Source organism: Chionomys nivalis, chromosome 11 (assembly GCF_950005125.1).
Source record: "Chionomys nivalis chromosome 11, mChiNiv1.1, whole genome shotgun sequence".
NCBI classification, from domain to species: domain Eukaryota; kingdom Metazoa; phylum Chordata; class Mammalia; order Rodentia; family Cricetidae; genus Chionomys; species Chionomys nivalis.
Window position 1 is genome coordinate 5,235,039 of NC_080096.1, and position 27,667 is coordinate 5,262,705.

At 44.5% G+C, this 27,667-nt stretch overlaps 3 protein-coding genes across 22 annotated transcripts in view; all 3 read left to right on the forward strand.

The window, feature by feature from the left end:
• Nucleotides 1-3,966, forward strand: part of Camta1 (calmodulin binding transcription activator 1) — an 820,478-nt gene extending 816,512 nt beyond the window's left edge. For all 14 annotated transcript variants that reach the window (XM_057784922.1, XM_057784923.1, XM_057784925.1 and 11 more), the window contains one exon: nt 735-3,966. In XM_057784922.1, the coding sequence (XP_057640905.1) occupies nt 735-767 (33 nt within the window). In that variant the 3' untranslated portion in view covers nt 768-3,966. The remainder of the gene's footprint in view (nt 1-734) is intronic.
• Nucleotides 3,967-5,661: 1,695 nt separating this feature from the next.
• Vamp3 (vesicle associated membrane protein 3) lies at nt 5,662-16,313 on the forward strand. The gene is made up of 5 exons (XM_057785567.1): nt 5,662-5,755; nt 7,763-7,847; nt 13,296-13,454; nt 14,099-14,150; nt 14,708-16,313. Coding segments are annotated over exons 1-5 (315 nt in total). The 5' UTR covers nt 5,662-5,753; the 3' UTR covers nt 14,725-16,313.
• A 2,782-nt stretch (nt 16,314-19,095) lies between these two features.
• The window catches only part of Per3 (period circadian regulator 3), a 66,885-nt gene continuing 58,313 nt past the window's right edge, over nt 19,096-27,667 (forward strand). For all 7 annotated transcript variants that reach the window (XR_009057980.1, XM_057784076.1, XM_057784079.1 and 4 more), the window contains exons 1-5: nt 19,096-19,577; nt 19,934-20,079; nt 20,782-20,897; nt 23,083-23,284; nt 26,631-26,679. Coding sequence is in view for 6 of the 7 variants with exons in the window: in XM_057784076.1 (XP_057640059.1) it covers nt 19,480-19,577; nt 19,934-20,079; nt 20,782-20,897; nt 23,083-23,284; nt 26,631-26,679 (611 nt within the window). In the remaining variant the exon portion in view is untranslated. The remainder of the gene's footprint in view (nt 19,578-19,933; nt 20,080-20,781; nt 20,898-23,082; nt 23,285-26,630; nt 26,680-27,667) is intronic.

Sequence of the window (27,667 nt, forward strand, 5' to 3'; positions counted from 1 at the left end):
AGCAAATCCTTACCTTAAATGTAGATTGGAGAGGCAGTTAACAAATTGCTGGTTTGAGCCCTCCACGAGTGTCCTTGTTAAATTTGTTTACTCTAGTATTTCTGATAAGTAAAACAAAATCCCTTTTTGGTACTGATCCTACTGCTATCCTTCCTGGAGCTCTGAGAAGGAACATGAACTTCACAGTTATAGTATGGAATGGGAGGGAACCAAGAATTATGAAGATCCAAGACTTGGTAATATAGGGGAGTGGGAAAGAGGAGTTTGGTGTAAGTTGGGTCAGGTTCAAGGTAGCCAGCAGTCTGGAGTCTAGGAGTAAAACAATGTTTCCGTCCCTGATCTACTTACAGCTAAATAAAGGTGTGTGCCAATTCTCTAGTTTACACAATTCCCTAGGAATTGTGGGGTATTCGTAACAGTCCATCAGAGAGAGGAAGACATTCCTCAAATAATTAAACATTCCCAAGCTTTGAGTGTCACTCTTGATTCAGCACAACGGAGCAAATAGCTTTGCTCTGCTCTTGGGGCACTCCATGTAAAACTCTCCATGTTTTAACACAGGGTCACATCTTCCTCTTGGAATATTCTCCCAACAATTTCTCAAGTTTTCTTGTTGTCAGTCTTCAGAAGGGGCTTGTCTGGGCTTCATTTCTGGGGTGTCAGCCCTCTCCTTTATTTGGGCACAGTTTCACTCTGTAGTTATCACCTGGTATTGTGTTTTGTTTCTCTTCCAGAGTGAAAGAATTGAAAAAGGCCAAGGAACTTGAAGACATACAGCAGCATCCCTTAGCAATGTGACATTGCTTCTCAGACTGTTTTCATTTCTGTTTTTAGCAGAGACATGCAACAACAACAAACATGCGCGTGCACACACACATACACACACACACACACAATCCCTCTGCAGTTTTGGGGAGTCAGCTGCAGGATTTTAACAAGAATGTTTTGGTCATTGCATTTGCACTTTCATGGACAACTTTTAATTTGATCAGCAAGACATCTTGGAACTCAATCTTCTGTTGGATCACAGGAAAACAAGACACCAGGAGGAACTGGAAGGGCTTCCTCATCTTAGGAAGAAGCCACTTTCCTTGTCATTAGGGCTGTATTCAAACATCGTGTGGAACTGTACAAATATTTATACCAAAAATATAGCTAAGAACAGGTGGGGCGAGGCTAGCAACACAAGGAGTGCTGTGCCTGCACCTTCGGTTACTTCCAAGAAGCTGAATCTTTGGTTCTCAGTGGAGGGCTTAGATCACCCAAGTCATTATTGAGTCTGTGTGTTCTCATTTCCTTCACTGTTTTGTTTCGTTTTTCTTTTTCCTGTTTGTTTGTTCGTTTGTTTGAATCTCTACAGCACACTTAATGCAACTTTTAACATCTGCAGGTTTTCAATGTTTTGTGAAAATTTGCAGAGGGGCGGGTGTGTGGTAAACGGGTAATGCACGGGAAATAATGAGAAACAGCTTACAGAATTTAAATCCATTTTCTTGTCCCTACCACCTCCCAAGAACCTGCGAGGATAGTGATCATCTTGTCCCTTTTCTCATGTTCAGCACTTTAATTTGTTTGCCTTACTTTCACTTGCAATGAGAATTACTTAAGAATTGGTAACGCATGTAGCCTTTTTTAGTAACCTTGGAAACCGTAGTAATTCCAAGGAATCATAAACCTTGCCTGGACATTTGCCACCTAAACGACCAGTGTGGTGCTGCATTTTGGCCAGTAAATTCCATGTTTTGGCTCTATCTCATCCAAACGGAGTGGCTTCTGTGTACATATAAAAGGTAGAAATGAAGAAAAAAAGCGAGAAAATATTTGAAAGGGGTTATATTAATTGCTAAATATTTTATTCACAAAGGTCAATAAGATGGCAAGATGAAATTATTTGTATAGTTTTGTCTGAATGAGCGAGAACAATGTGGATGTATTGTTTGTATATATTGTATATATTAAAACAAAGATGTGCATGAAATCAAGAAAAAGAACAAAAGCAAAGCGTTAGTGGCTATGGTCTGTAAAATGAAACAAAAAAAACTTTATTTCACTATAAGAGTACTTTATTTTAAATGTTCTGTAGAAGAACATTTTGCTAAAGCATGACTAACCTGCAAAAAATAAAAGAGAGCTACTGTATTTAGAAATAGGAAAAAAGGCAGAGTAGCATTACTTTAAAAAAAAAAAAAAAGGATATGTTTACATTTAATTTTGGCTACCAGGAGTTTATTTTATTTTATTTAAAAAAATTTTTTTGCCAAAGGTGCCAAGTAATGTGAATGCTAATATTGCTTAAGAAAATTAAGTTACTTTTGCAAAATAGATAATCATAAGATGAATCCTTACAGAACTTAACACCATCCGCTCACACCAACAAAGAACATTAGAACAATTAAAATTTGAGAAAAGAATTAGTGTGAAATTAGAAAAAAGGCATTTTCATATCTCCTGCTGAAAATCAAAAAATGAATAAAAACTTGCTCACATGAAAAAACATAAAAGTGAGAAACCATGGAGGCTGGTGTTGAAGGGATGCCGTGGTGTAGTACTCTTTCCATGTAAGAGGAGCCAAAGAAACAGATGCTTTTTAAATTAAACTATTAATGTCAAACAGAGAGAACCAATTTTGCATTTGCTAATGCCAGTTTAAAATCCCAGGTTAAGTGTGAGAATTGGTTGGTATGAGATTTTCTTTAAAAAACAAAAACATGGTTCTGGCTGCCAACTGTGAGTTAAACTCAAGGCTTGCTGTGAAGCCTAAAAATATTCACAAATAAGCTTTAAACTGGTGTCTTCAGAAGGAAGCTAGAAACAAAAAGATTGTGGTTAAAAACAACACTGGGGTCAGTGCTCTTGGTGCCTTTTCTATAATCGTAGTTGTTTTTTAATTACTCCCTTCACTGCCAACCTCAGATTACTGTACAGTGTACGTCTCTCTGCTCGTGACCAGCGCGGACAACAGTGACAGCCCCCAACTAGCAGCCACCTGTACATTTGTAAGCCGACCTGACCCAATTTTGTTTTTACATGTGTGGGTTATGTTGCCGCTGTTGGAATCCTTGCCCCCTACCCCCCATACCTATTATTTGACACAGTTTGACCTGTCTGAGGACAATTTATAAAAACATAATTGTATTCATAACAGGGAATAGAATGTGAAGCCAGCTCTTTCAGAATATCCTATATTAATACTGGATTTGGATACATTTACTCCATTGCTTATGGTTCAGATAACTGATCATGTGACCAGAGTAATGACCTCAGTGGATTTGCTTCAACCCTCACATTTATTTTTTTAAATGTTTCACATGCCACATTATTAGCTCAATAAGAAAATTCTGGAAGATAGAGACTTACGTAGAATTAGGAAGTTCTAATGGAGGGGACAGAAGTAGGGTCAAAACCTACCAGTACAACTGTGAATTCTAGGTGAGGTCGAAGCGTACTTCCACTGAAACAAAGCATTTCTGACCACCTTTTTTGATTGTGACACTTAATTTTGAATATAAGGTGATAGGTAGGCGCAGCTTTCTTGGATAATCTGAATTCCCAAGTGCCAGGAGTAGGATTTCATTATAAAATTAATAGCTAACCTTATTCTGTCTCCTGAAGATTTAATTGCTATCCTTGTTACCCATTCAAAATCAGCTGTACTGTGTGAATGAAATAAAGACATTACGACGAACCCCTTTCTGGCTGCACGGTCGCTTATGGCAGTTCCACACAGTAGTTGGCGCCCAATGGGGGGTCCCTGAGACTTGCATGTAAAACTAGTCTAGATGTCTTCTTTTTTGTAAGTTTTATTTTTGTAATTGTGCATGTAAAGCATCATTGAGTCAATGGATCTGTTGAAGAACTCAGCTGCTGGAAACCATGCAAAATGTTTTGAATTGCCCTTAAAATATGGAAAATGTTTTCTGAATGCTTTATATTCTTTCTGCTGTAAATTAAAAATGAAGAAAATTTCCCCATATTATCTGTGTTTTGCTTTAACCTGACCTCCAGGGCGTTGAGGTTGAGATCATAGTTAGAACTGGAAGTAGTTTTTATCTTCCACATGTATTTACACACCCAGTGTTTCACTTAGAGCCACTTTCCCAGAGGACTTGCTTTCCACCTACATTGCGTGGTTTCTCAACACAACAATCATTTGTCTTAAGTGCAGTTACTTGAATGATAAGTACAGATCTTACTCTAAATTCATCTGTTCTCATGTAGCATAGGGTATCCCTAAATTCCCTGTTTAAGCTCAAGGATGCCCTTGAACCTCTTAACTTTTTCCTACAGCTTTCAAATGCTGAGATTATGGGTGCCAACAGGCTGGGGTTTTGTGTTTGCTTTTTCCAGACAGGTTTCTCTGTGTAACAGCTCTGGTTGTCCTGGAACTCAGTTTGTAGACCAGGCTGGCCTTGAACTCACAGAGATCCACCTCAGGCAGGGTCTTATGTGGTTCTGGGGATCAAACCCAGGACTCTGCATGTTAGACAAGTACTCTACCAAGTAAGCTATACTCCCCAGCTCTACTGGGTAGTTTTTTAAAAAAAGACCTTTTCCAGCTTGCCTCCCTTAGTCCTCCCATCTGCGTACTTTTCACCTTTGTCCAGTCCTCTTCACTGCGGAGTTCTGCTTGTCTCCCTACCTCACTTCAGCAGATCTAGCTCCGAACAAGTGCCAGACTGTTTCACACTGAATCTCCCCACGGGAGTCCCTAACACTTTCTGGAACCCACTCCATTTAAATACCATTGTCTTCTTGTCTTCACACTTGTTTTTACTTAAACCCAGGCCCAATTCTCCTGTTCTGTGCCCACTGTGTCCACTTGCACTTCCCTGGAACGTTCTTCATAGCTACCACTCAACCCAATACCCACTTAGTGGCACGCTCTCATTTCCAATACACGTTTGCTTTTTGAATTACTATATTGAAGTGGAAGACAGCTTAATGGTTTTCACTTAATGAGTCCACCAACTGACTTTAATTGGTCTGTTTAAGCACGTTGGGATACATTGCAACGTATGCTACTCCCCCCGTTTGACCAAAAGTTGAGAACTTCCTCTCTGCTAGGGCCAGAGAATTAACAGAAACGAAGAAACTTAAGAGTTTTCTTCGTCAAGGCTCCTTCAGGCATTGTAATATCCGTGCGATGGCAAATATTTGCCATGGCTGGCAAGAACACGAGAGGGGACTTATCCCAAGCCCTGTGGCCAAAGACTCCAAGTGGACTTCCTATTGCTTCTTACCTTCCTTGGAAAAGAACTTGCGTTGTCTCTCAGGACCACTAGATTATTGTGGAACGTTAGGCACGTACGCCGTTTCTAAGGTTGTCACGACCCAGAGACAACGTGTGCAGGCTCAAAGAAATGTAAAACGCACCCATTCTTACTCTAAACTGCCTTTCCAGGGCTAGAGACAGGGCAGCGGCGACGCTTGAGGAAGCTGTTGCGATTCATTGGCGTCGAAGAGCCAGCCCAAGGGCGCAGGCGCAGGCATAGCGCCCTAGCCCCGCCCACTCCTCCCCCGTCGAGCTCTGGCCCCTCCCAGTCTGCTCGGCCAGGCCGTTACAGCCCGAGCGTCGCGCCTGGGCCCCGCCCACTTCCGGCGCGCCCTCTGCGGCCGGGAGCTCCTCCTCGGTTCCTGTCCGGCCCCTGCTCGTGACGTCACCGCAGCCCCGCCCATCTCCGCAGCCTCGGTCGCTCGCCGAGTCCGCAGACCCTCGGCTGGTTGCCGCCGCCGCCGCTACCGTTGCCGCCAAAATGTGAGTGACGCGCCACGCTGCGAGGCGAGGCGGGCTCCGGGGGCCGCAGCCCCCTCCTGGGACCCACGTCAGGCGTGGTGGCCGCTGCACGGGACCCGGACTCGGGTGGAGGCCTCGCGGGCCTGCGCGCAGCGCCCTGGGCCCGAGGTGGGCGGTGGCCCCGGGGTGCACTCTGCCCTCGGACGCTGCGGGCCGAGTCGGGGTGGCGCGGCGTCCCGGAGTGCCCCGCGAGCTGGCGGGCAGACGCGGAAGGGCGAGGGTGGGGCACCGGCTTCCAGAGGAAGCTGCAGCCACATCCCGTGGTTCCTTCCCCGAGGTCCTGGAGGGGCCACCCCGAGCTGAGGCTCGCTCCCTGCGCGGTGGTGCCCCCGAAAGTGCGGGAAACCCGAGCATGGCCAGGGGTGAGGCCCAGGTGGCGACCTCAGAAGAGCTGCCGCGGTCCCAGCAGCCCTTGGCCGTGGGTTTCGCTTCCCTTTTAAGCAGAAAATACTCTTGTTTGTAAATGGGTAATATCCCTCTACCCAAAGTTGACACCACTTAAGATGTACCTGGTCAGACTGCTGTGCCCGACATCTCATTCAAAGAATTAAACTAGACCTGGCTTCACTTTAGCCAGCTACATATTCATTCTAAATTTTAGTAAGATGAAGAGGGGAAGACTATCCTCTTCAGAGAGCTGTTAGGATTCATAGGAGGACACATGGATACCGTTTGGCCCCAGAGCTCGGTTTATCTGTTTCCCTCTCAGACCCGGAGTTCTGTGAGACAGCCATCAGAAGTGTCGTGTCCTGGTGATAGACACGGTGCAAACTTCAAAGAACTGTTGAATCACCGACAGGACGACTGCTGTGTAGTGAGGCTCACCTTAGGCGCTGTCGTAGACACAGGAGGAGTTTAATGGAGGTCTTAAGGATTTCAAAGCAAGAGTAGTTATGAAAAGTGGGCGTGAGTGAAAGAGCATTCGAAGAACCTGTGGAAGATGGCTTTCCCAAGAGAGAATTGCTTCAGCCCACCTTTCCATTCACACAAACCCAAGCACTACTTCTCCATTTTGCTATTTTGTGATTGTTTCTAACTATAATAAGACAGTTCTTGCCCCAACAAAAAATCAGGCGAATACTCGGTGCCCTTAAACATTTGTGTGTCCTAAAGCAAGTTTGGTTTTTTAAATTTATCATGTACAGTGTTCTGCCTACATGTCTGCCCGCAGGCCAGAAGAGGGCACCAGATCTCATTATACATGGTTGTGAGCCACCATGTGGTTGCTGGAAATTGAATTTAGGACTTCTAGAAGAGCAGTCAGTGCTCTTAACTGCTGAGCCATCTCTCCAGCCCCTAAAGCAAGTTTTTTTTTTTTTTTGTTGTTGTTGTTGTTTGTTTTTTTAAGAAGACCAAAAGTAGAGGTATCCAGTCTTAGAATCATGCACTTCATTGATACAAGAAATGTTTCAGACTTTGGTCACCATCAACTGGGACAGTCTTGGGAATAATCAAGGGAGTATAAAAAAAAATGTATTCCTTTATTTCTTACTGCAGGACTGTTTTTCTTTTTAAAAAATTTCAGTATAAGACTGAGTCATGGGGCTGGAGAGATGGCTCAGTGGTTAAGAGCATTGCCTGCTCTTCCAAAGGTCCTGAGTTCAATTCCCAGCAACTACATGGTGGCTCACAACCATCTGTAATGAGGTCTGGTGCCCTCTTCTGGCCTTCGGCATACACACAAATAGGCTATTGTACACATAATAAATAATAAATAAATATTAAAAAAAAAGACTGAGTCATGACATAAAAGTTTACACACACACACACACACACACGGTGTGAGGACAGTTTCAGATGGTGCTGCGTTTGTCAGACTAGCTGGCCCTCAATGCCCAAAGCTCTCATGTCTCCCCCTCCCATCTCACTGTAGGAGCACTGGGATTACGTGTTTGCCTTACCAAGTCTGGCTTATGTAAGTGCATTGGAAATCATAACATACTCATGCTTCTGCCTTCTACCTTTCAGGTCCACAGGTGTGCCTTCAGGAAGTTCAAGTGCTGCCGCTGGCAGTAACCGCAGACTCCAGCAGACACAGAATCAAGTAGATGAGGTAGTACTCTAAAATCTGAAGTGTAACTTTTAAACAGACATGGGAATTCTGTAGGATTCTGTCAGTCACTGGAGCTGCAGAAAATGGCTCAGTGGTTAGGAACACTTACTGTTCTAGTAGAGGATCCAGGTTGGGTTCCAAGTACACGTTTTTGGGCCACTCAACTGCCTTTAACTCTGGCCTCTAAGGGCAGCTGCATGCATCTGCATAGACACACACATACATAATTTTAAAAAAATTACTGTTAGAAAAAAAGCATCATCAATGTGCGAGTATAAATTTTGACTATGTAGACGTCTTCTTTCTAGATGTGTAGTTAGAGGACCACAGGGAAGATTCTGTGAGAAATTCAGACCAGTATTTCCATATTCTCTTTTTTCATAGTCTTTATTTTTTATGTGTAGGAGTGTTTTGCCTGCATGTTGTAGAAGCTGTGTTTTAAGCACAAAGTGGACTCTTCCTGGTTTCATACTTAATTATCTACTATCAAATCAGATACCTAAAACAGATGACCCTGTCCCCAAAGTATGTCCTCAGAGCCACTTTGTAGAATAGGATAATTAAGAAGGGTCAAGTCTTTCTGATCTGGTGTTTGTTTGTTTGCTGTGTGTCCTATAGCCAGGTTTACTAGTTACCTGGTATAGGCAGGTTTGTTGATGCTTTCTTTGGCAGTTGTTGAGGGACACATTGAAGGTGGAACTGCTGTAGCCCAGCATTCTCTCTGGAACTCTCAAGCTAGAGGACTCTTACGATGTCTTTTGTTTGGGTGTGTTCATGTGTACAGTAAAGAAACTGTGAGAACCTCAGGCCAACATTTCCATATTCCTTATTTAAAAAATAATAAACATTTTTATTTCTCTGATAACTTTAAAATGTAAACATCCTGTGATTTAGCCACAGGCATTACTTCCAACTAACCTCTTCATTGGGTCTCAATTCCCTTTGAAAGAGCATAGTCTTATTCCAGAAGGCCTTTAGCTTTTGGTCATCCCTTCTGTCTAGATAGCATCCAAAGACAAATCCCACAGGGACAAGTAACCCGGTGGTCACATACACGCTGGAGCAGGGTCATCATGACTGTTGCAGCCTGGTGCCAAGCATGACCTCATGACCAAGGGCAGCAGTAAGGATTTTTTTTTTCAAGATTTATTGTTATTTCATCTGTGTGAGTGTTTGACTGCATGTATGTGTACTGCATGTGTGCAGTGCCTACAGAGGCCAGAAGAGGCCATCAAAACCCTTAGAACTGGAATTGCAGAAGGTTGTCAGCTGCTGTGCAGCCAGTGCACTTAACTGATGAACCACCTCCCAGTTCCCTACTTCTATATTCTTATAGGGTTCTCAGTGTAGCCCAGGCCGTCCTCAGTCTCGAGAACTCTGTAGACCAGGCTGGCCCAAACTCAGAGATTTGCCTGCCTCTGCTTCCCAACTGCTGGAACTAAAGGCATGAGCCACCACCTCCTGGCACAATCTTTCTGCTTTTAATTGCCCTAAAACTAGTTCTTACATATTGTTATTAAATCATACAATAATATTTGGATATGATGGTTTCTTTATGAACTTAATTCTGAGTATTTTAGACTTTTATACTAGTTTTGTCACTTGCAAACTCAAATTGTACCCTTGTTTAGAAATTAGAGGAATTTTAAAGAGAATTGCATTTTTGTTCTTTGAGGTGAAGTCTCATCCCCTGTGTAGTTTGTTTAGTGTGATCACTGGGTTGCACAAATCACACTGTCCTGCATTCAGAACTCTTATCACTGCTGAGAAGCACTCCTTTTGTAATTACTCACCCTTCCCTCTTTCTGCCTTGTACCTAGTCTAGGTGTAGCATGTTCAGGGATCATTGTCAAGCTTCTCTCACCGTAGTGTTTCCATGTCACCCAGGCTGTAGGCTGTGCTAGCATTCATCCCCTCTTTTAGCAGAGAGGTAGTTCATGATCCGTGTAAACCATGACTTGTTATCCATTCACGGTTAATGGTAGCTGAGCTGTTCTTAATTTGTAACGCTGCTGTAAATATCCTGGAGCCAGATCTTTAAATGTCTCTTCATCTCTGTTTCATCAGGGTGTGGACCTAAGAATAGCATCTCTGGTTCATATAATAATTCTGTGACTACTTACCCTACACTAGCTTATTTCCTGACAGCAGTGTCTGATGTCCCTAGTGCTCTGAGTTTGGGACTGCAGCCATCCTAGCAAGCAGGAGGTGCCATCTCCCTGTGCTTTTGAATTAATGATTTGATCAATGATTAGTGATAGTGAACATCTTGCTAGTGCATGTCAGCCATAAATGACTGTTTAAGTCTTTTACCCCCTTTTGTGTTACTGCTGTTAGCACAGGCTAACCTGGAACTTACTATGTAGCTCAGGCTACTGTTGATTCAGATCATCCTGTCTCAGCCTCCCAAGGGCTAGGATTACAGCAATGTGTCTCATACACGCTTCCTTTTGATTTTATTGTGTCGTCTTTCTCATCTTAACTCACAAGGCTCTTTTATGGATTCTTCAATTCTAACATTTATCAGATATGTAGTTCATAAGTATTTCCATCCTCTAGGTTGGTTGAGTCTTCATATCTTTATAGTATACTTTAATGCCAAAAGGTTTTACTTTTTATAAAGCCCAATTTCTCTCCCTGTCCTTTTATTGTGTGTTTGTTTTTTTTTGTTTTTGTTTTTTTTTGCTTTCTTGAGACAGGGTTTCTCTGTGGTTTTGGAGCCTGTCCTGGAACTAGCTCTTGTAGATCAGGCTGGTCTCGAACTCACAGAGATCCACCTGCCTCTGCCTCCCAAGTGCTGGGATTAAAGGCATGTGCCACCACCGCCCAGCTGTGTGTTTGTTTTTTTGAGACAGAGTTTCTCTGTGTAACAGTTCTAGATGTCCTGGAACTCTCTTTGTAGGCCAGGCTGGCCTTAGTCTTACAGAGAGATCCATGTGCCTCTGTCTCCCGAGTGCTGGGATTAAAGGTGTTGTTCCACCACTGCCCGGCCCCAATTACTTTAATTTTTTTCTTTTGTTGCTCTTGATACCAAATCTAAGAACCTGAAGCTGTGTGCTGACTAGTTTTATGTCAACTTGAGACCAGCTGGAGTCATTTTAGAAAACGGAACCTCATTTGAGAACATTTCCCTCACCAGATTTGCCTATGGGCAAGCATTTTTTTGACTGATGATTGATGTGGGATGACCAAGCTTATTATTGGTTGATGCCACCCCTGGGAAAGTGGTCCTGGATGGTGTAAGAAGCAGGCAGAGCAAGCCACAGGGAGCAATCCCATAAACAGCATTCCTCCTTGTCATCTGCATCAGTAGTTCCTGCCCTGACTTCCCTGGATATTGGAAGATAAATTAAAGCCTTCTGCCCCAAGATGCATTTGGTCATGGTGTTTTAGCCCAGCAGTAGAAACTGAACAAACTAGAAAGCTTTACTTTCTTCTTCTAAAAATGTTTATCTCTTAGCTCTAAAATTTAACTCACTGGTCTATTTTGAGTTTTTTTGTATAGAAAATGAAACAGGAATACAGCTTCATTCTTTCCTTATGGCTGTTTTGTTGTGGCAGCCCTGTTTGTTGAAAAGAATATCCTTTCTCCATTTGATGGTCTTAGCATCCTTTTGAAAATTAGTTGTAGCTCAGGATATGGACTTAGGTTCCATCCCAGCCCCAGGATCGATGAGTCAGTTGGCTGCAGATGTGCAGGCAGGTGTCCAGGTTCCCAGCTCTCTCCACTGACCTGCTCCGCGGTCACCTTTCTCATCACTCCAGCTCTGTGCCGGGTTGGAAATGGGGAAGTATGACCATTGCAGCTCTCTCTTTAGTATTGGTTTGCTTATTCTCGGTTCTTTGAAATTATATATGAAAAAAGGCCACTGGAATTGATATTATTTGACAGGTGTTTTTTGAGGGGATAAAAGCTGTTGGAATTGTATTGACTTTGTCAGTCTCTTGTAGAATACTGCTGTCTCCACAGTATTAAGTCTTCCAACTGCAAACATGGGTGTCTTTCCTTACTAAGACTCTAGTTTTTATAGCAATCGGCGGGGGGGGGGGGGCGGGGGGATGCTTAGTTTTGAGACAAGGTATAGTCCAGGCTGCCCTTGAATCATGAGGTCTTGCCCTAGCCTCCTAAATGCTAGAAGGTATGTACTCTTGTACCCAGCTTACAGCAGTGTTGTGTATTGTTTTGATTTTTCTTTCATGAGTGGGTGTGGCATATGCATTTGTGTACATATGTGGTGACCAGGGCTCAAAGTCAGGAGTTTTCTTCTATTTCTTCTATTTTCTTTCCACCTTTGAGACAGGGTCCTACACTGCAACCAGAGCTTATCTGGAGACTGGACTAATAGGTCCGTGAGTCTCTGGGACCTGCTCTCTCTGCCTCCCCAGTGCTGGGGTCACAGGAGCAGACTGCCACACCTGTTTTTGATTAAATATATTTCTGTGGTTTTATGTTTTCAGATGTTTTGGTAAGGACATTGTTCTCTTAATGTCCTTTTCAAATTGCTTATTACTGGCATGTAGAAAAATAACTAATTTATATATTTATCTTAGGTGCTGAAACTTTACTGAATTTATTCACTGTAGTAGATTTTGAAGGCTATTAAAGACTTACGTGTGTGTGTGTGTGTGTGTGTGTGTGTGTGTAAAACAGAAGGGGTAGAGGTACTTCAGTGGGCACAGATGTGCCATGGTATATGTGTTGGAGGTCCGGGGACAACTTTCTTTGAGTTGGTTCTCTTTTTCCATCTTGTTAAGGCAAACTCTCATGTTTCTGCTGTGCTGTGCTATGGAATCCAGGTTAACTGACCCATGGGCATCCCGGAGTTTTCCTTCACTACTACTCATCTTGCCGTAAAAGAGCAGGAATGACTGATAGCACACACCTGGAAGACTCGCAGTACATCCATTACATGCAGAGGCCAGAGGGCATCTGAGGAGTTAGTTTTCTCTTTCCACCATTTCCATTTCTCTTGTGGGTCCCAGGGATTGAACTCGGGTCATCAGACTGACAACAAGGACTTTGACCTGCTGGGTCAACTCACTAGCCTCCTTTGAAAGAGTCTTAGGGTTTTCTGTAGAATTTCTTACATGGAGCAGTAGATATCCTCTTCCTTTAAACTAGGATGTCTTTGTTTCCTTAACTGATTGCCCTGGCCAGAACTGCCAGTGTCGAGCCATGAAAGTGAGTGCCCTGTTCTGTTTCAGACCTTAGAGGAAGCTGGCATACAGTGGTAGTGTGGATTTCCCCAGCACTGCCCATTATTGATGTTCCCTTCTCTCACCGGTTTGCTAAGTGGATTTATTACAAAGACCTGGGCCTCCTTTTTTAAGTGAAAGTTTACCTCAAAGTAATAAAATGCTGACCTGGGCGGGGGAGGTGCCCGTAGAGTTCATGTGGAGTTTTGTTCTTCCTCTCCTTCTTGTGTAACTGGAACCATGTCCGTTTAGGTGGTTGATATCATGAGAGTCAACGTGGACAAGGTGTTAGAAAGAGATCAGAAACTCTCGGAACTAGATGATCGCGCAGATGCACTGCAGGCAGGTGCTTCTCAGTTTGAAACAAGTGCTGCCAAGCTGAAGAGAAAGTACTGGTGGAAGAACTGCAAGGTAATGCCCTCCTGACAGACCTTCCCTTCAGACCCTCCATGCCAGAGTATTGCATAGGCCACAGCATTGCATTCTGTGACTCTGGGTGGATCTGGGCCAACCTGAGTCTGCTTCACTTTTCCTTGCTCACAGCTTGGAATCCAATCTCAGGTTTTGTACTAAAGTTAAAAGATATGCAGAATAGAACTGTCCCAAACCAGCCCTGAGAACACACTGATAAGGTAGTTCTGGCTTTGATGCTCAGTTTGCAGGCCATTCTAGGAATGGCTCTGATTTCAAAAGTTAAATGCTAAGAAGTTCTCCTGCTCAATGAAAGAAGAGAAAGCCACATACAAATATTGCTCAAAGCAGGCTTACATAGTTAGCAGATGAGAGCGTCTGTGATTACATTGCAAATACTTTTCTGACATGCTTTCTTTAGAAAGGATACATGGGACAATCAGTAGCTTGTGTGGAAATTTGTTTTTCCAGGGGCCGCGGAGGATTGGAACACATTTTTGAAAGCCCATAACTAAATTTTAGACCTTAACTGAAAACGTTAAATTTAGGCTTTAGAAATGATAAATTATTTCACACTACAGTGCTTGCTATTTCAGTGAGCGCTGTCTGTTTTTGCAATGTTAAATGGACCTGTCTTGTTGCAGATGTGGGCGATAGGGATCAGTGTCCTGGTGATTATTGTCATCATCATTATTGGTGAGTTCCCCCCTTATTCACAGATATTTGCATGTGCAGGAGCAAAGGGTGAAGGTTAGTTCATTTCAAGGTTCTCTTTACCAAATAATTTGAATACTTGAGAGTTTTTTGGGATGGTGGTATAGAGGGAGGTTTGGGGCAGAGTCTCACTGTTCAACTCAACCTGACCTTTAACTTGTGATCTTCTTACCTCAACCTCTCAAGTGTTAGGATTATAGGCATGTACCACCACCATATTGACCCTAAATATTTGATTTGTGTAATAAAGTCTGGTGTTTTAGATAGGTACATACATACATACATACATACATACATACATACATACATCCTTTGAGACTGGAATATCATTCCTACTGACTGGTCAATTTTTCTTTCCTGTATCATTTTATGTTTCCTTTGTATAATATAGTGATTAGCTGAGACCACCTTGCTCCATCCCAACTGGCCAAATCAATTTCTTTCTGTCCTTATTTAGACAATAGAAGTCCATATTGAGTATCTATGCAAAAAGACTAAACTGCCCTTTCCACTGTTTCTAAATCTTCCCTGCTTCTTAGTGTGGTGTGTCTCTTAATGAAGAACCTGGTGAAACCGAAGCCTACTGTTCAGGAGCGTTTTCAAGACTTTCTACTTAGAACCTGCTATGTTATTGAGCTTACCTACTATTTTTTTTTTTTGGTCCAAATGATTATTTTTGTTAGTTTACATACAGTTCAGTGCCTAGGAAATCTGCCTTTGTTTAAATATACACTCCAAATGGGGGTGTGAGCTGCCCTGCCCACATTTTGCACAGTGCCTTCACAGAGCTATGCACCGACTAGGAAAGAGGACTTCTGCTGCTCCAGAGTGCTGGAGTCGAGGTGGGTGTTGTCACTGATGACTCCCTGTGGATTCCAGGAAGGGGATTCTATTCAGTCAGTTGTCCCCACATCTGACATCGTCTTCAAAACCACATTTTCAAACCTTTGGGTGATTAGATTCCCAACTTGTGCCTTCCAAGAAGAACACTACTGCCTAGTAAAAATCGGTGGCAATAACAGGGTGAGCCTTATTTTGATACTGGCTCCTTTTCCTTAAGAGGACCCTCCTTTCTATAAGCACTACTGACTCCTGCTGTATTTAAGATGCTCTCTGTTAGGTGTGAAGATGTTTACTTTTTTGTTCTTGTTGTGTATCACTTCTCAGAGTATTTTAATCAAAAATAACCCTTTAAAATGTTTTTGTAGAACTATGACCAAAGTATTTTTGCCAAAAGTTAAATACAAATAAAATGTCCATAAGTCTGTCCCTAATAGACAAATTCAAACAATGTGCCAAATGTAACTCAAGGTGCCCTTCAAGAAAAAAGTGTTAATTCTGTGTGAGCCTTCAGCATTTTTACAGTCCTTTCTGTGCTGTAGATAATGCTACTCCTTCAGATTTGGTTTCTTTTATAGAGTTATAGAGGCGAGCTAAAGTCAGACCTATAGATAAGGCATTTAGCCCGCAGTTTGCAGACTGAACTAGAGGCTGCGGTAGCTAGGTCGCTAGCGCGGTGTGAGCAGCAGCTCCGCAGCCTCACGTCAGTTTGCACAGACCAGAGATCTTGAATGCTGTTTTCTGCTTTTGCTCATACCCCACTTCCTAAACCAGTCCTCTGTGTTATGCTTGAGGTGAGGTATTGGCCACTTCCAAGTGGAGAGCTAAGCGAAGATGCCTGTTGCTCTTAAGCCATAGTTATTGCCATCTGAAACACTTTCGTTGTGTATCTGAGACTTTCATCAAGGCATGGTTCAAAATTGAGAGTTCAGGCATGAATGAACATAAGAAATCAGTGAGGAAGAAATAGGCTTTCTTTGCCTATGGCAGTGCCACTAGAATGCCCTGGATTTTGTGTGTGCAAAGTGGCATCAGTCAAGGCATAATAGAGTCTGGTTCCAGTTTTTTATTTGTTCCCCTGACATTACTGAAACAGTATAACTATTGAAAGAATGCCCCACTGTGGGAAAGCAGCATCAGCCTAGGGCCTCTGTCCTGGTCTGACCCACAACCTTGGTGCTGTCTCCTCCATACTCAGACCCATGTAACTCATTGGCTCCTGCGTTAACACAGTAATACCTCGCTTGTCTGTGCATTTAGCTGGGAACTTTCCCGCTATGATGTCCTAAATAAAGTTGTTTATTAACGTGATCCTGTCTTGTGTTCCTTGAAGCGGGGTGGGTACACCTGATCCGTGTCCTAAAACTTCTCCTTGCTGCACCCCCCCAACATACTAACTTTTGTCTCTTACCCACCTCTGCTGCAGTACAAGTGTCCCTGAGCAGCTGGAGATCCCGTCCTGTGCTAGGCTTCCCTCGGACAACAGAACTGATAAGATGAATATATATTAGAGGTAGGTTTATTAGATTGGCTTGTGTGATATCATCTGCTTCACACTGAAGAGATTGGGAATGATGGAACTCTAGTGGGCCTAAGCATGACAGACATGACTCTGGCAGGCCCTGCCCTTCTCTCCTATTCCCTCCCTAAAAAACCATTAGATTACATTCCTAAGGCTAGCCCCCAAGGTCTATTCCCCTATTCGGCCACTCACTCCTCCTGTGACTGACTACCAAGGTCCAGTTATCAAAGTATTAAAGTCCAGCAATCAAAAACCCCCCTTTGGCTCACCTGATTAACATGCCCAATTAAAATTAAAGACCTCATCCAAACATGGGGTTTCCCCTTTTCCTTTATAAGCTGCCATTTTCCTATGGGTCACTATGTCTGTCTCCCTCCAGGACAAACATCCCTGCCTCTTCTACCTTGTTCCCTTCCCTTCTCCCTCATCCTCTATCCCCTATCTTTGTCTCTTATTCTCTGCCCTTTGTTCCTTTGGGGCAAATAAATCTCCTTTGTGCTGAGACCTTGGCCTTGGGGTGTGCTGAGCTGATCTGTTCCAACCCACCATTCCCTTACAGAGAACTTAGTAGCTGTTCAGTTCATGAGGCCAAGTGCTTCTGCAGTTCCAGTCCTCTGGTCTTCGGGCCATGAAGCCCAGAGAAGCTGAGATCTGGTAACAGCAAAGTGCAGCCACATCACATGGGCAAAAAGCAGAGCATCCTTCTTCCATCATCGTTACCTGGGCTGCTGCCAAAAGTTGCTGCCTACATAGGGTAGGTCTTCCCCACTTCCTGTAATCTGAGCAAGAAAATCCTCCAGGATTGCCTGGCCAGCAGGTTGCCTTTCAGCTAATTCCAGACCCAATAAAGTCAACAGTGTCACACATCCCAAATGAAAGTGCTTCTCGGTGCAGAGATGAGTTAGGAGCTTGCTTGAAGATAGGATGTGGCCTGTGGGTTTCTTAAAATATGGTCTTCTGGAAGTAATCTGGAAAGTTGGCCCTGGCACACCACACTCCCACCAGCCAGATAGGTAAATACAAATAGTCGGGCCCTCCATTCGCTCCAGCTCACACGTTCACAGGTTCTCAGCAACTAACCTGCTCTGCACCAGGATGGCCTGGCAGATGCGGTGCTCTTCGGCGCTGTCGGCCCGCCCACTTCCCTCACCCCAAGCACCACTGAGGCTCAGTTTCCCCTTCTCAGTGAAAACATCCTCCAGTCCATTTCCCAATCCTCTTGCCTCCTCCCTTAACCTCCATCCTTCCCATTCCACCAGCTTCTTTATCGTCATCTCAGACTTTCAGGGGTCATTTGTGTTGTATGTTGAGTGTAGAGACTTTTGTCCTCTCCTCAGAGAGTACAATAATCTCTGCTCAGGTGTGCACACAGTAGCTGTATAATAAATGCTTCTTGAAGAAGAGCTTGGCAGTAGAGTGGTCCGGTGTAGAGAAAAACTTTGAAAAATAGGTGATTTGTCCACTACATAATGTGGATAACTGCCCTCTGTCACTTTCCTCTTCTTTGACCTAGAACATCTTTCATTCATCCAAAAAATACTGAGTGTACCTTTTTTTTTTAGATTTTATTATTTCTCTGCTGTGTGTCTGTATATGTGCACGTGCGTGCAAGTGCTTTTATCCATGAGGGCGTTGGATCCGCTGGAGCAGGAATTACGGGCACTTGTGAGGCACCTGATAGAGGGTGCCTGGGAATCGTCCAACGGACGGACGAGTAGGCGCTCCCCTCTAAACCGCTGCACCATCTCCCACCCCCACCCCCACCCCCGTGTCTTCTTGCTGTACCCAGGCAGCAGAAGGCTGGAGCTCTGCCCTGTTGATTTCATTTCGGAAGAGTAGAGATAGATGAAAAGAGCGTCCCGGCTGTTTCCTGGAAAAGGGGGCGTCGTTTACATATGTTTATTTTCCTCCTGTTGCTAAATGAATCTGTAACTTCAGGGCAGCCAGGGAAGTTACCTTGTATCATTAAATTTCTATTTCTGAAAATTCGGTTGGATTCTACCTGGGTCCATTCGCCTGTAGCTGGCATTCGGGAGGAGACAGCAAGTTTAGAAAAGATTAAAACAATAGGAAACCAAGAAGACCGTTCATGCCAAAGCACGGGGTCCCCTCGAGGAGCCTCACAAGTGCCGCAGGGAAACCAGGCTTCGCTCATCTGTCGGCCGCGCAGGCCACGCCCCTGACCCGCCCCCTCCTGACTGACAGCTCCTAGGCCCTGCCTCCGGGAAGCCCAGCCGTAGACTGGCGCGCCTAGGCCCTAGCGTCCTCACGGCCACTCCGCCCCCGACCCGGGCTCCTGGCGGACGGGATTGGCCGAAAGCCGACCTCGCCCGACCCGCGCGTTATGTAAGGTTCTCCGGGGCCTTTGCACCCGCCCCCCCCCCCGCCCGCGGTTATGTAACCCCCGCCGTGCCGAGACTGACTCCGCCCCGGACCGCCCCTGGCCAATGGAGCCTCTCGTAGCCGGCCGCCGTGACCAATCGCGCGGCGGAGGGGCGTGGCCGGAGCCCTGGCGCGCAGGGGGGCGGGGCCGGCGGCGGCTAAGCACGAGGCTGGCCTCGAGACCTGGCGGCGCGCGGGTGGGCGAGGGCTTGGCTGGAGGGAGGCCTCCGACGCTGCATGATCAGCCGCTCTGCCCCGGCCTTCTGCCCGGGCTGTCGCCCCGGAACTGTGCGCTCTGAGACGTTTCTTGATGGTCGCCGACTTCCCAGCATGGACGGCGGAAAAGTTGGTTCGGGCTGAACGAGCTCCCTGAGAGCCGCGGCGGGGTCCGACCAGCCCGCTTCCGGCGGTGTAGCTCGTCACCCGAGCGGAGACTGTGAAAATGCTGAGGAGAAAAGTGCCCCTCAGATGAGCGTGGTCGGCGACCAGTCTCTCCCGAAGGCGATGGCAGGGACCCAAACAAGCCGGGTTTGGTGGCTGGCTGCAAACTGAGGGCTGCCAGGCGGGATGGACCCCTGTGGAGACCCGGCAGTCGGCGGCGACTGTCCCCACGACAGGGGACAGGAGGGGCCGCTGCTGGGCACTTTCGTGGACAGCAGCCACAGGTGACGCCGGGTAGCCTTCCCTGGAGCTGGCTAACAACTTTTTTGTTACATCTTTGACCCTGGGGGCAGAGTGTTGGAGCAGATGACATGACAGGGAACTTTCGGACAGTTGAATGAGAATCGATGGGAGGAGGGGTTACTAGAGTAAATTACCTGAGTAGCAAAGAAGTGGCAAAGTGGTTAAAGAATTCGACGGAGTTAGGTAGGGCTGAAGGGAGGTTGGAAAGTGTCAAATGTCCCCTACCTGCAAGAGAAAGGACATTAAACCTGAGTGAGTTGGTGCGTCCAAACAACCTAAACAACAGATACTTCTGAATGTCCACCATTGCCATTTCTTCTGTGTTTTTTCTATTCAGTGAACATGACGACAGAAACAGAATATCTGAAGAACTTATAATGATTGTCCAAGAAGTGAAAAAGTATTTTCCAGCCGAGAGACACACTAAACCCAGCACCCTAGATGCCCTTAACTATGCCGTACGCTGTGTGCATAGCGTGCAAGGTAAATGAGTTGCAAAGAATAGGGTGCACTGGGGTTCTCCAGAGGCTTGAGCGTCTTTGTGGCCAGGTCAAGCGAGTCTGGTTATGAAGTGACACTTTGGGCTTTCCAAAGCCAGGAGGATGGGATCTGTCAGAGAGTTTACTAACTGCAGTCGCTGCAGATCTGTCGCAAGAGTAGAGTTTAGCAGTCAAACTAAGACTTGAAGACCTTTTTCAAGAAGCATTGTCTCCCTTGGAGGTTCCAAGAGAAAAGACATGTATGCTTTCCTGTCATGCACATGTCTTGGAAGTGCAACCACAATATAAAAAATTGACTAAATTAAAGGACAAACATTTTTCCTTCCCCTCTGACTTTCCTTCTTGAGTAGTCTGTAAGTTGCTGTGTCTTTAGCACAAACCTCTTTGCTTCACCTGTGACAAATTAGTTTGTGCATGCTTAATGCTTCCTCCATAAAGAAATGTGTGTGTGGACTTTTAATTTCTTTAACTTTAGAACTGTAAATAAATTTTGTCCCTTGTAACCTAGAGCATGCAGGATTTATAAAATTCATAGTCTTAAGTTTGTATAACTGACCATATTTTTGATGCAAGCTAAACATGACCTGGTTTTGAGGGAAATAAGTCAGCTTGATAGTGCTAAGACATGGCTTCCTAAAGATGCTGCTTTCACTGGATTACCCATTTATCTCCCTGTGTTTCTTAGCAAACAGAGACTTTTTCTCAAATCTCAGTCCACATGGAACACCTCAGACAGAAGTGTCTGCGCACGGTCTTGAGGAGCTGGCCAGTCTCACTTCTGAACATGCTTCCAAGAACACAGTAAGATTTCATGAGTTTTGCCTTCTCCAATGAATGAGGTGACTTCTCCTAAGGACCTTCTCTAGGTGTTAAAATAGTCATTAAAAGCGTCTCTTGCTGAGGTAAACAAAGGTGAAACTGCTGAGAAGGTGCTGTGTGGTGTCTCCGGCCTGTGGCAGAGCGTCTGAAGGTAGACTGCAGCTCGCGCTCTAGGGCAGCCTCGTGTGTGAGCTGTCAGGTTCTTTCCTCCCCTCAGCATCCCATGCTCTCTACTATAAAAAGGAAAGAAGCAGCCAACCGAACATGGCAGAGTAATTTCCTGCGCCTTATTCTAATCTCCAAATTGTTACTTTCTATTTGTATCATTCTTAGTTCCAATACTACTCCCTCAAGTTGTAGCAGCTGGATTAGGTAGAGCAGGTGAGTTGAGGTGTCATTTTTATGGGGAAGTTTTGGAAGAGACCTTTACTGTGTGCGTATATACATCTCTTCTTGACAGTAATTAAGCCTCATATTTTATTGATGGTGGAGACGCCTTAATTTGATATTTAAATTTGAGCATCGCTTTAACTTAATGTTTTTGTAGGTATTACAAGGAGTTGTGTAGTGTCTCCTAAGAGAACTTGTTCTACTAACGAGCTTAGTGCTGTAGTAGGTGTTTATTGTTTATTTATTTTTTTAAAGATTTATTTATTTTATGTATGTTCTTGTCTACATGTACATCTGCACACCAGAAAGAGAGCATTGGATCTTATGACAGTTATGAGATGGTTGTGAGCCACCATATGGGTGCTGAGAATTGAACTCAGGACCTCTGGAAGAGCAGCCCGTTCTCTTAACCATTGAGCCATCTCTCCAGCCCCTGTAGTAGGTATTTAAAGAAGCAACTTCTGAGGAAACATTCACCATAAGTCTAGACAGGGAAACAGGTCCACACGAGCAAGCACAGTGGCCGATTATCAATGAAGTCGGTGATGAAGCGAAAAGGACCTGAGGCGCAATTCTTATGTAATGAGGTCTGTGGAGGGCAGCTTGTGAAGGAGGCAGACCTTTTTTTTTTTTTTTTTTAATTTATTAAAGATTTCTGCCTCCTCTCCACCACCACCTCCCATTTCCCTCCCCCTCCCCCAGTCAAGTCCCCCTCGCTCATCAGTCCGAAGAGCAATCAGGGTTCCCTGCCCTGTGGGAAGTTCAAGGACCACCCACCGCCATCCCGGTCTAGTAAAGTGAGCATCCAAACTGCCTAGGCTCCCACAAAGCCACTACGTGCAGTAAGATCAAAAACCCATTGCCATTGTTCTTGAGTTCTCAGTAGTCCTCATTGTCCGCTATGTTCAGCGAGTCCGGTTTTATCCCATGCTTTTTCAGACCCAGGCCAGCTGGCCTTGGTGAGTTCCCGATAGAACATCCCCATTGTCTCAGTGTGTGGGTGCACCCCTCGCGGTCCTGCGTTTCTTGCTCATGCTCTCTCTCCTTCTGCTCCTGATTTGGACCTTGAGATTTCAGTCCGGTGCTCCAATGTGGGTCTCTGTCTCTGTATGGAATATATACATATTAGAGTACTACTCAGCAGTAAAAAACAATGACTTCTTGAATTTTGCATGCAAATGGACGGAAATAGAAAACACTATCCTGAGTGAGGTAAGCCAGACCCAAAAAGAGGAACATGGGATGTACTCACCCATATTTGGTTTCTAGCCATAAATAAAGGACATTGAGCCTATAATTTGTGATCCTAGAGAAGCTAAATAAGAAGGTGAACCCAAAGAAAAACATGTAGGCATCCTCCTGAATATTAAACTTCATCAGGCGATGAAAGGAGAAGGAGGCAGATCTTGAACTTGGTCTTTAAGCATAGAACCTGCATGACTGACAGGAAGACAGTCCCCTCCTGGGAGAGAGCTGTTAGCAGAAGAGAAAAGCCTATGTGCCGCATATATATTTAGTCTGCTCAGGAGCTGGTGTGGGCTTGTGGCGTAGAGATCAAACTTTCAGGAAGCCTGGTGTTTTTTTTATAATGACTGCTAAGAAGCATGCTGGAGAAAACTATTTAGGAAGCTTTGTTCTTTACGAGGGGTGTGTGCGTGCGTGTAGGCACACGCATGTATTTTAAGCCTTGGATTGTGGTAGAAATCCAGAAGAAACTGACTTTTCAGAGAGTATTGTGTGTAAGTTTCTCAATTTTTGTCTGATCTGTCTTTCCCAGGATACCTTTGTGGCAGTGTTCTCACTTGTGTCTGGACGGCTAGTGCACATTTCGGAGCAGGCTGCTTCGATCCTGAACTCTAAGAAAGATTTCTTGACGTCCTCACGCTTTGTCGACCTGCTTGCCCCTCAAGATGTGAGGGTGTTCTACACACACACTGTTCAGAGTCAGCTTCCTTTCTGGAGCAGCCGGACCCAAAGAGGTAAATGAGACCAATGTTAGGGTGAGTATCTTGCCCCGGGATCTGGTCATTCTTACAGAAGTAGTACAGCATACATGTTTTCCTTATTCTTTGTGCTTCATTTGTGTATTTACTTATTTTTCTTTTTTGTTTTTTGAGACAGGGTTTCCCTATGTAGCCAAGGCTGTCCTGGACCTCACTTTGTAGGTCACACTGGCCTCAAACTCAGGGATCCGCCTGTTGCTACATCTTTTTTTTTTTTTGAAGATTTATTTATTGTGTATACAACATTCTTCCTCCATGTATGCCTGTACGCCAGAGAAGGGCACCAGATGTCATTACAGATGGTTGTGAGCCACCATGTGGTTGCTGGGAATTGAACTCAGGACCTCTGGAAGAGCAGCCAGTGCTCTTAACCACTGAGCCATCTCTCCAGCCCCCTGTTTCTACGTCTTTAGTGCTGGGATTAAAGGCATGCACCACAACAGGCTTTATTCTCCTCTGTAAAAGGAACACAATAAAATGGTATTTTTGTCATTTAGTGACAAACCAATACATTTCTTTTTACAAACTTAAATTTTTAAGATTTTATGTGAAAAATAGCTTTGATTACCAGCATACTTCACAGCGGGTGACGGCAATACAGGCACTCGGAATCCACACAACATGCTTTCTTCCTGTGCAGACTTCATGATCCCTTTGTGTAACAGCTTTGACTTTATAGACAAGATGCTGATTGCCCCTACTCAGTTTTTCTGGCCCTAAAAGTCCATGGATCTCATAACTTTGTTTCCGTGTGAAATGCTTGTTTGTCTGAACCAGATATGCAGTCACAGGAAAGGGTTTATTTGGCTTACACTTCTCATCACAGTCCATCATTTGGTGGAAATCAGAAAAGGAACTCAAACAGGACTGGAACCTGGAGGCAGAGGCCACGGAGGGGAGCTGCTTGCTGTCTTGGTTCACATGAATTCCTCGGCTTGCTTTCTTATAGAACCCAGGACCCCTAGCCCAGGGATGGCATCAATCACCATGGGCTGGGCCCTCCCTCACTGATTGCTAATTGAGAAAATGTCTTACAGCAGGATCTCATGGCAGCACTTCCTCAGCTGAGGCTCCTTCCTCTCTAATGACTCTAGCTTGTGTCAGGTTGACACACAAAGCCAGCCAGTATTTAGAGCCAAAAATGGCCTTAAACTGTAATCTGTCTGCCTCTTCCTCCTGAGCAATGGGATTGCAGTCATATGTCACCAGGCAAACTTATGCAGTACTGGGGATCAAACCTAAGGTTTTGTGCAGACTAGGCAAGCATCTCCTGACTGAACTACATCCCGTTTATATGTGTATGAGTGTTTTTCCTGCTTGTCTCTCTGTGCACCACATGGGCTTCAGGCCCCATGGAAGCCATAAAAGAACGTTAGATTCCCTAGAACTGGAGTTCCAGACAGTTGTTAGCTGTCATCGTGTGAGTGCAGGGAATTGAGTCTGGGTCCTCTAGCAGATCAATCAGTATCTTAACACTGGTCTTAGCCTGGTCTAGAGAGCTAGTTCCAGGACAGGCTCCAAAGCCACGGAGAAACCCTTTCTCGAAAAACAAAAACAAAACAAAACAAAACAAAAAAAACACTGAGCCATCCCTCTAGTGCCCCTTTTTTCTAATTTTCAAAAAAGAAAAATAAAAGTTCATTTTATAGTTCTGAATAGTGGAAAACAGGTAAGCATGGTAGCTAAGCCCAGCATTCTGGAGAATGAGTCAGGGTGTGACTTCAAGGCCGTTGTGGTCTACATTGGTGAGAAACCCTAAGAAAGTGTAGCACAAGATTTACTGTTTCTAATCATGTTTAAGTTCAGGGATTAATAGTATGAAATATGTTTACACTCTAGTGAAACAGACTGCCACGACTTTATTACCTTTTGGCCTCCACTTTTATGGTGTTTTAAATCAAGTGCTCTCTACCTTCCTCTAGCTCCATTATCTCTCTTTTCCCATCTTAAAAATACTGCTATTGTTCATCTTCCTTTCCTAAATACACGTTTCAACATTCATTGTCTACGTTTGTTTTTCTGCTTTCATTAATGACCCATTCTACGAACATTCAACACTTGGGGCCAGTGATCCGTTCTAGATTTGGCCAGAACTATTCTAGATGCTGGGTTGATAAACATGTTGCTAGCTCTTTCCGGTTTTGTTTTTTGTTTTAATTTTTGTCTTTTGCTTTTTTTTTTCCTTCAGCAGTGTTTGTATGGGTTAATCATTGCCATGATATTTTCATCCCTCCTAAAACTTTGCTGTATCCTGAAATCATTACTTCTGCAATGCAGACCTGATGTGCATCTGGTTTACTCTGAATAGTATACTTCTGCTATGTAAATCTGAGGTTTGAGCTTCAGCTGAGAACAGTTAGTAAGCTCCATGTCCGTTCTGGGCAATGCCCATGCTACCTGCTTCAATCTCCTCCTCTGAGCTTAGAGGACATAAGTGGACACAGCACAGAATGCTACATCCTCCACTGTCAGCTTGGCCATGTTTTAGAGCACACTTCCACGTAGTGTCGGTTGTATCAACCTCTCAGGATTGGATGGCTGTTCAGAACTCACTTTCATCTTGTGGAGTGCCTTATGGGCTTGTGTCCACTGAGATCACAGAGTCTGCCTTGTGGTGAACATAGAAGCCTGGTGTAATGTGTAAATGGTGTGAGCAAAAGGCGATTTTCTGATTCTTTCTATCATCCTTTCCTTAGCCGTGCAAAGATGTCGTCCTCTTCCGTATTTTGGATCTGCGGGTTCTCATTCATTATGTTACTGTGTATTTTAGCAGTTTTCCATAGTTCTGTAACTTAGGTCTTTTTACTTCAGTGAAGCGTTTGGGCAGAGGTTCTGCCTCCTCATTTGACTCTAACGTGTATTTGCCTCTAGGTTGTCACAAGAAGGCAGAAGGCTGTCACCTCTAGGTTGTCACCAGGAAGGCTGGCTAAAACAAACACTGCAGTAATTGGTCTCGTCCTCGAGAGATGACATTAGCAGTACATTGTAGAGTCATGAAAGGGTCATGCATGTAACCTAGAGCACAGTGTTAGATCTCCCCAAGGGCAGAACGAAAGCAAAGGAAAACAGTCACATTTTTGTGCATCAAAGAACTGAAGTCTGAAGTCACTCCACAGTTCCCCAGGCTGTTAGAGGGGACCAGACTGTCGTCAGACTGTCACAGTGACATAAGTGGATGTGCTTAGCTGGAGAGTAAGGGAAAGATGGCAGGGTCAGACGAAGGAAAGCGCAGGCCCAGATGAGTGCAGAGTGGTGGGGACAGGATTGCTTCCCTGAGGAGCTGCCTGTGAGGGACACAACGGCCATTTTCCTTTGTTTCCAGCTTCACAATATGGATCTGCATCAGTGAAATCCTTCTTCTGCAGAATCTGGTAAGTAAAGGGTGTGGAGGCTCAAAATGTGGCTCTCAAATTTCCGCTCAACCCTTATGGTGATGCTTTCACGTTCAGCTAGATTCTGCTATAGATACAACAAAATGAGACAGAACAAATAAACAAAAAACTCTCTTGATTCTTACATGCGAATTTGTATGTGACTGGGTGGTTGTGGCACATGCCTTTAATCCCAGCACTTGGGAGACAGAAGCAGGCAGATCCCTGAGTTGAAGGCCAGCCTGGTCTACAGAGTGAGTTCTAGGACAGCTAGGGCTGTTACACGAGAAACCCTGTCTCAAAAAACAAACAAAAAAAATTTGTATGTGATTGAGAAGAAAAAAAGACTGAAAGATAATTGCTAGCCCTGTATATCATCAGAGCCCTTGGTTTGAAGTTAACAATAAAACTGTTTTGAGCCAGGCAGTGGTGATGCACACCTTAGTCCCAAGGCTCGGGAGGCAGAGGCAAGTAGGTCTCTGTGAGTTCAAGGCCAGCCAGGTCTACAAGAACTAGTTGCAGGACAGGCTCCAAAGCTACACAGAAACTCTATCTCAAAAAAAAAAAAAAAAAATGTGTTTTGAGCCCCATTTTATTTGCTTTTTGTATTTCAGTCACATTTAAAATTAATTTTTAAAATTTCCCCACACCTATCTCTTAGTTTTTTTTTTTTTTTTTTTTTTTGGTTTTTCGAGACAGGGTTTCTCTGTGGTTTTGGAGCCTGTCCTGGAACTAGCTCTTGTAGACCAGGCTGGTCTCGAACTCACAGAGATCCGCCTGCCTCTGCCTCCCGAGTGCTAGGATTAAAGGCGTGTGCCACCACCGCCCGGCCACCTATCTCTTAGTTTTTATAATTTTTAATAGCAGGCCTTAAAAAGAGAGTGATGTAGAAGAAAATTGACCACACTTTAACAGAAGTGACTTCTTGTAGATAGTTGTCACCCTCTAAACAAATTACTATAGTGTTGCTTTTATTGTAAAAAGAAAA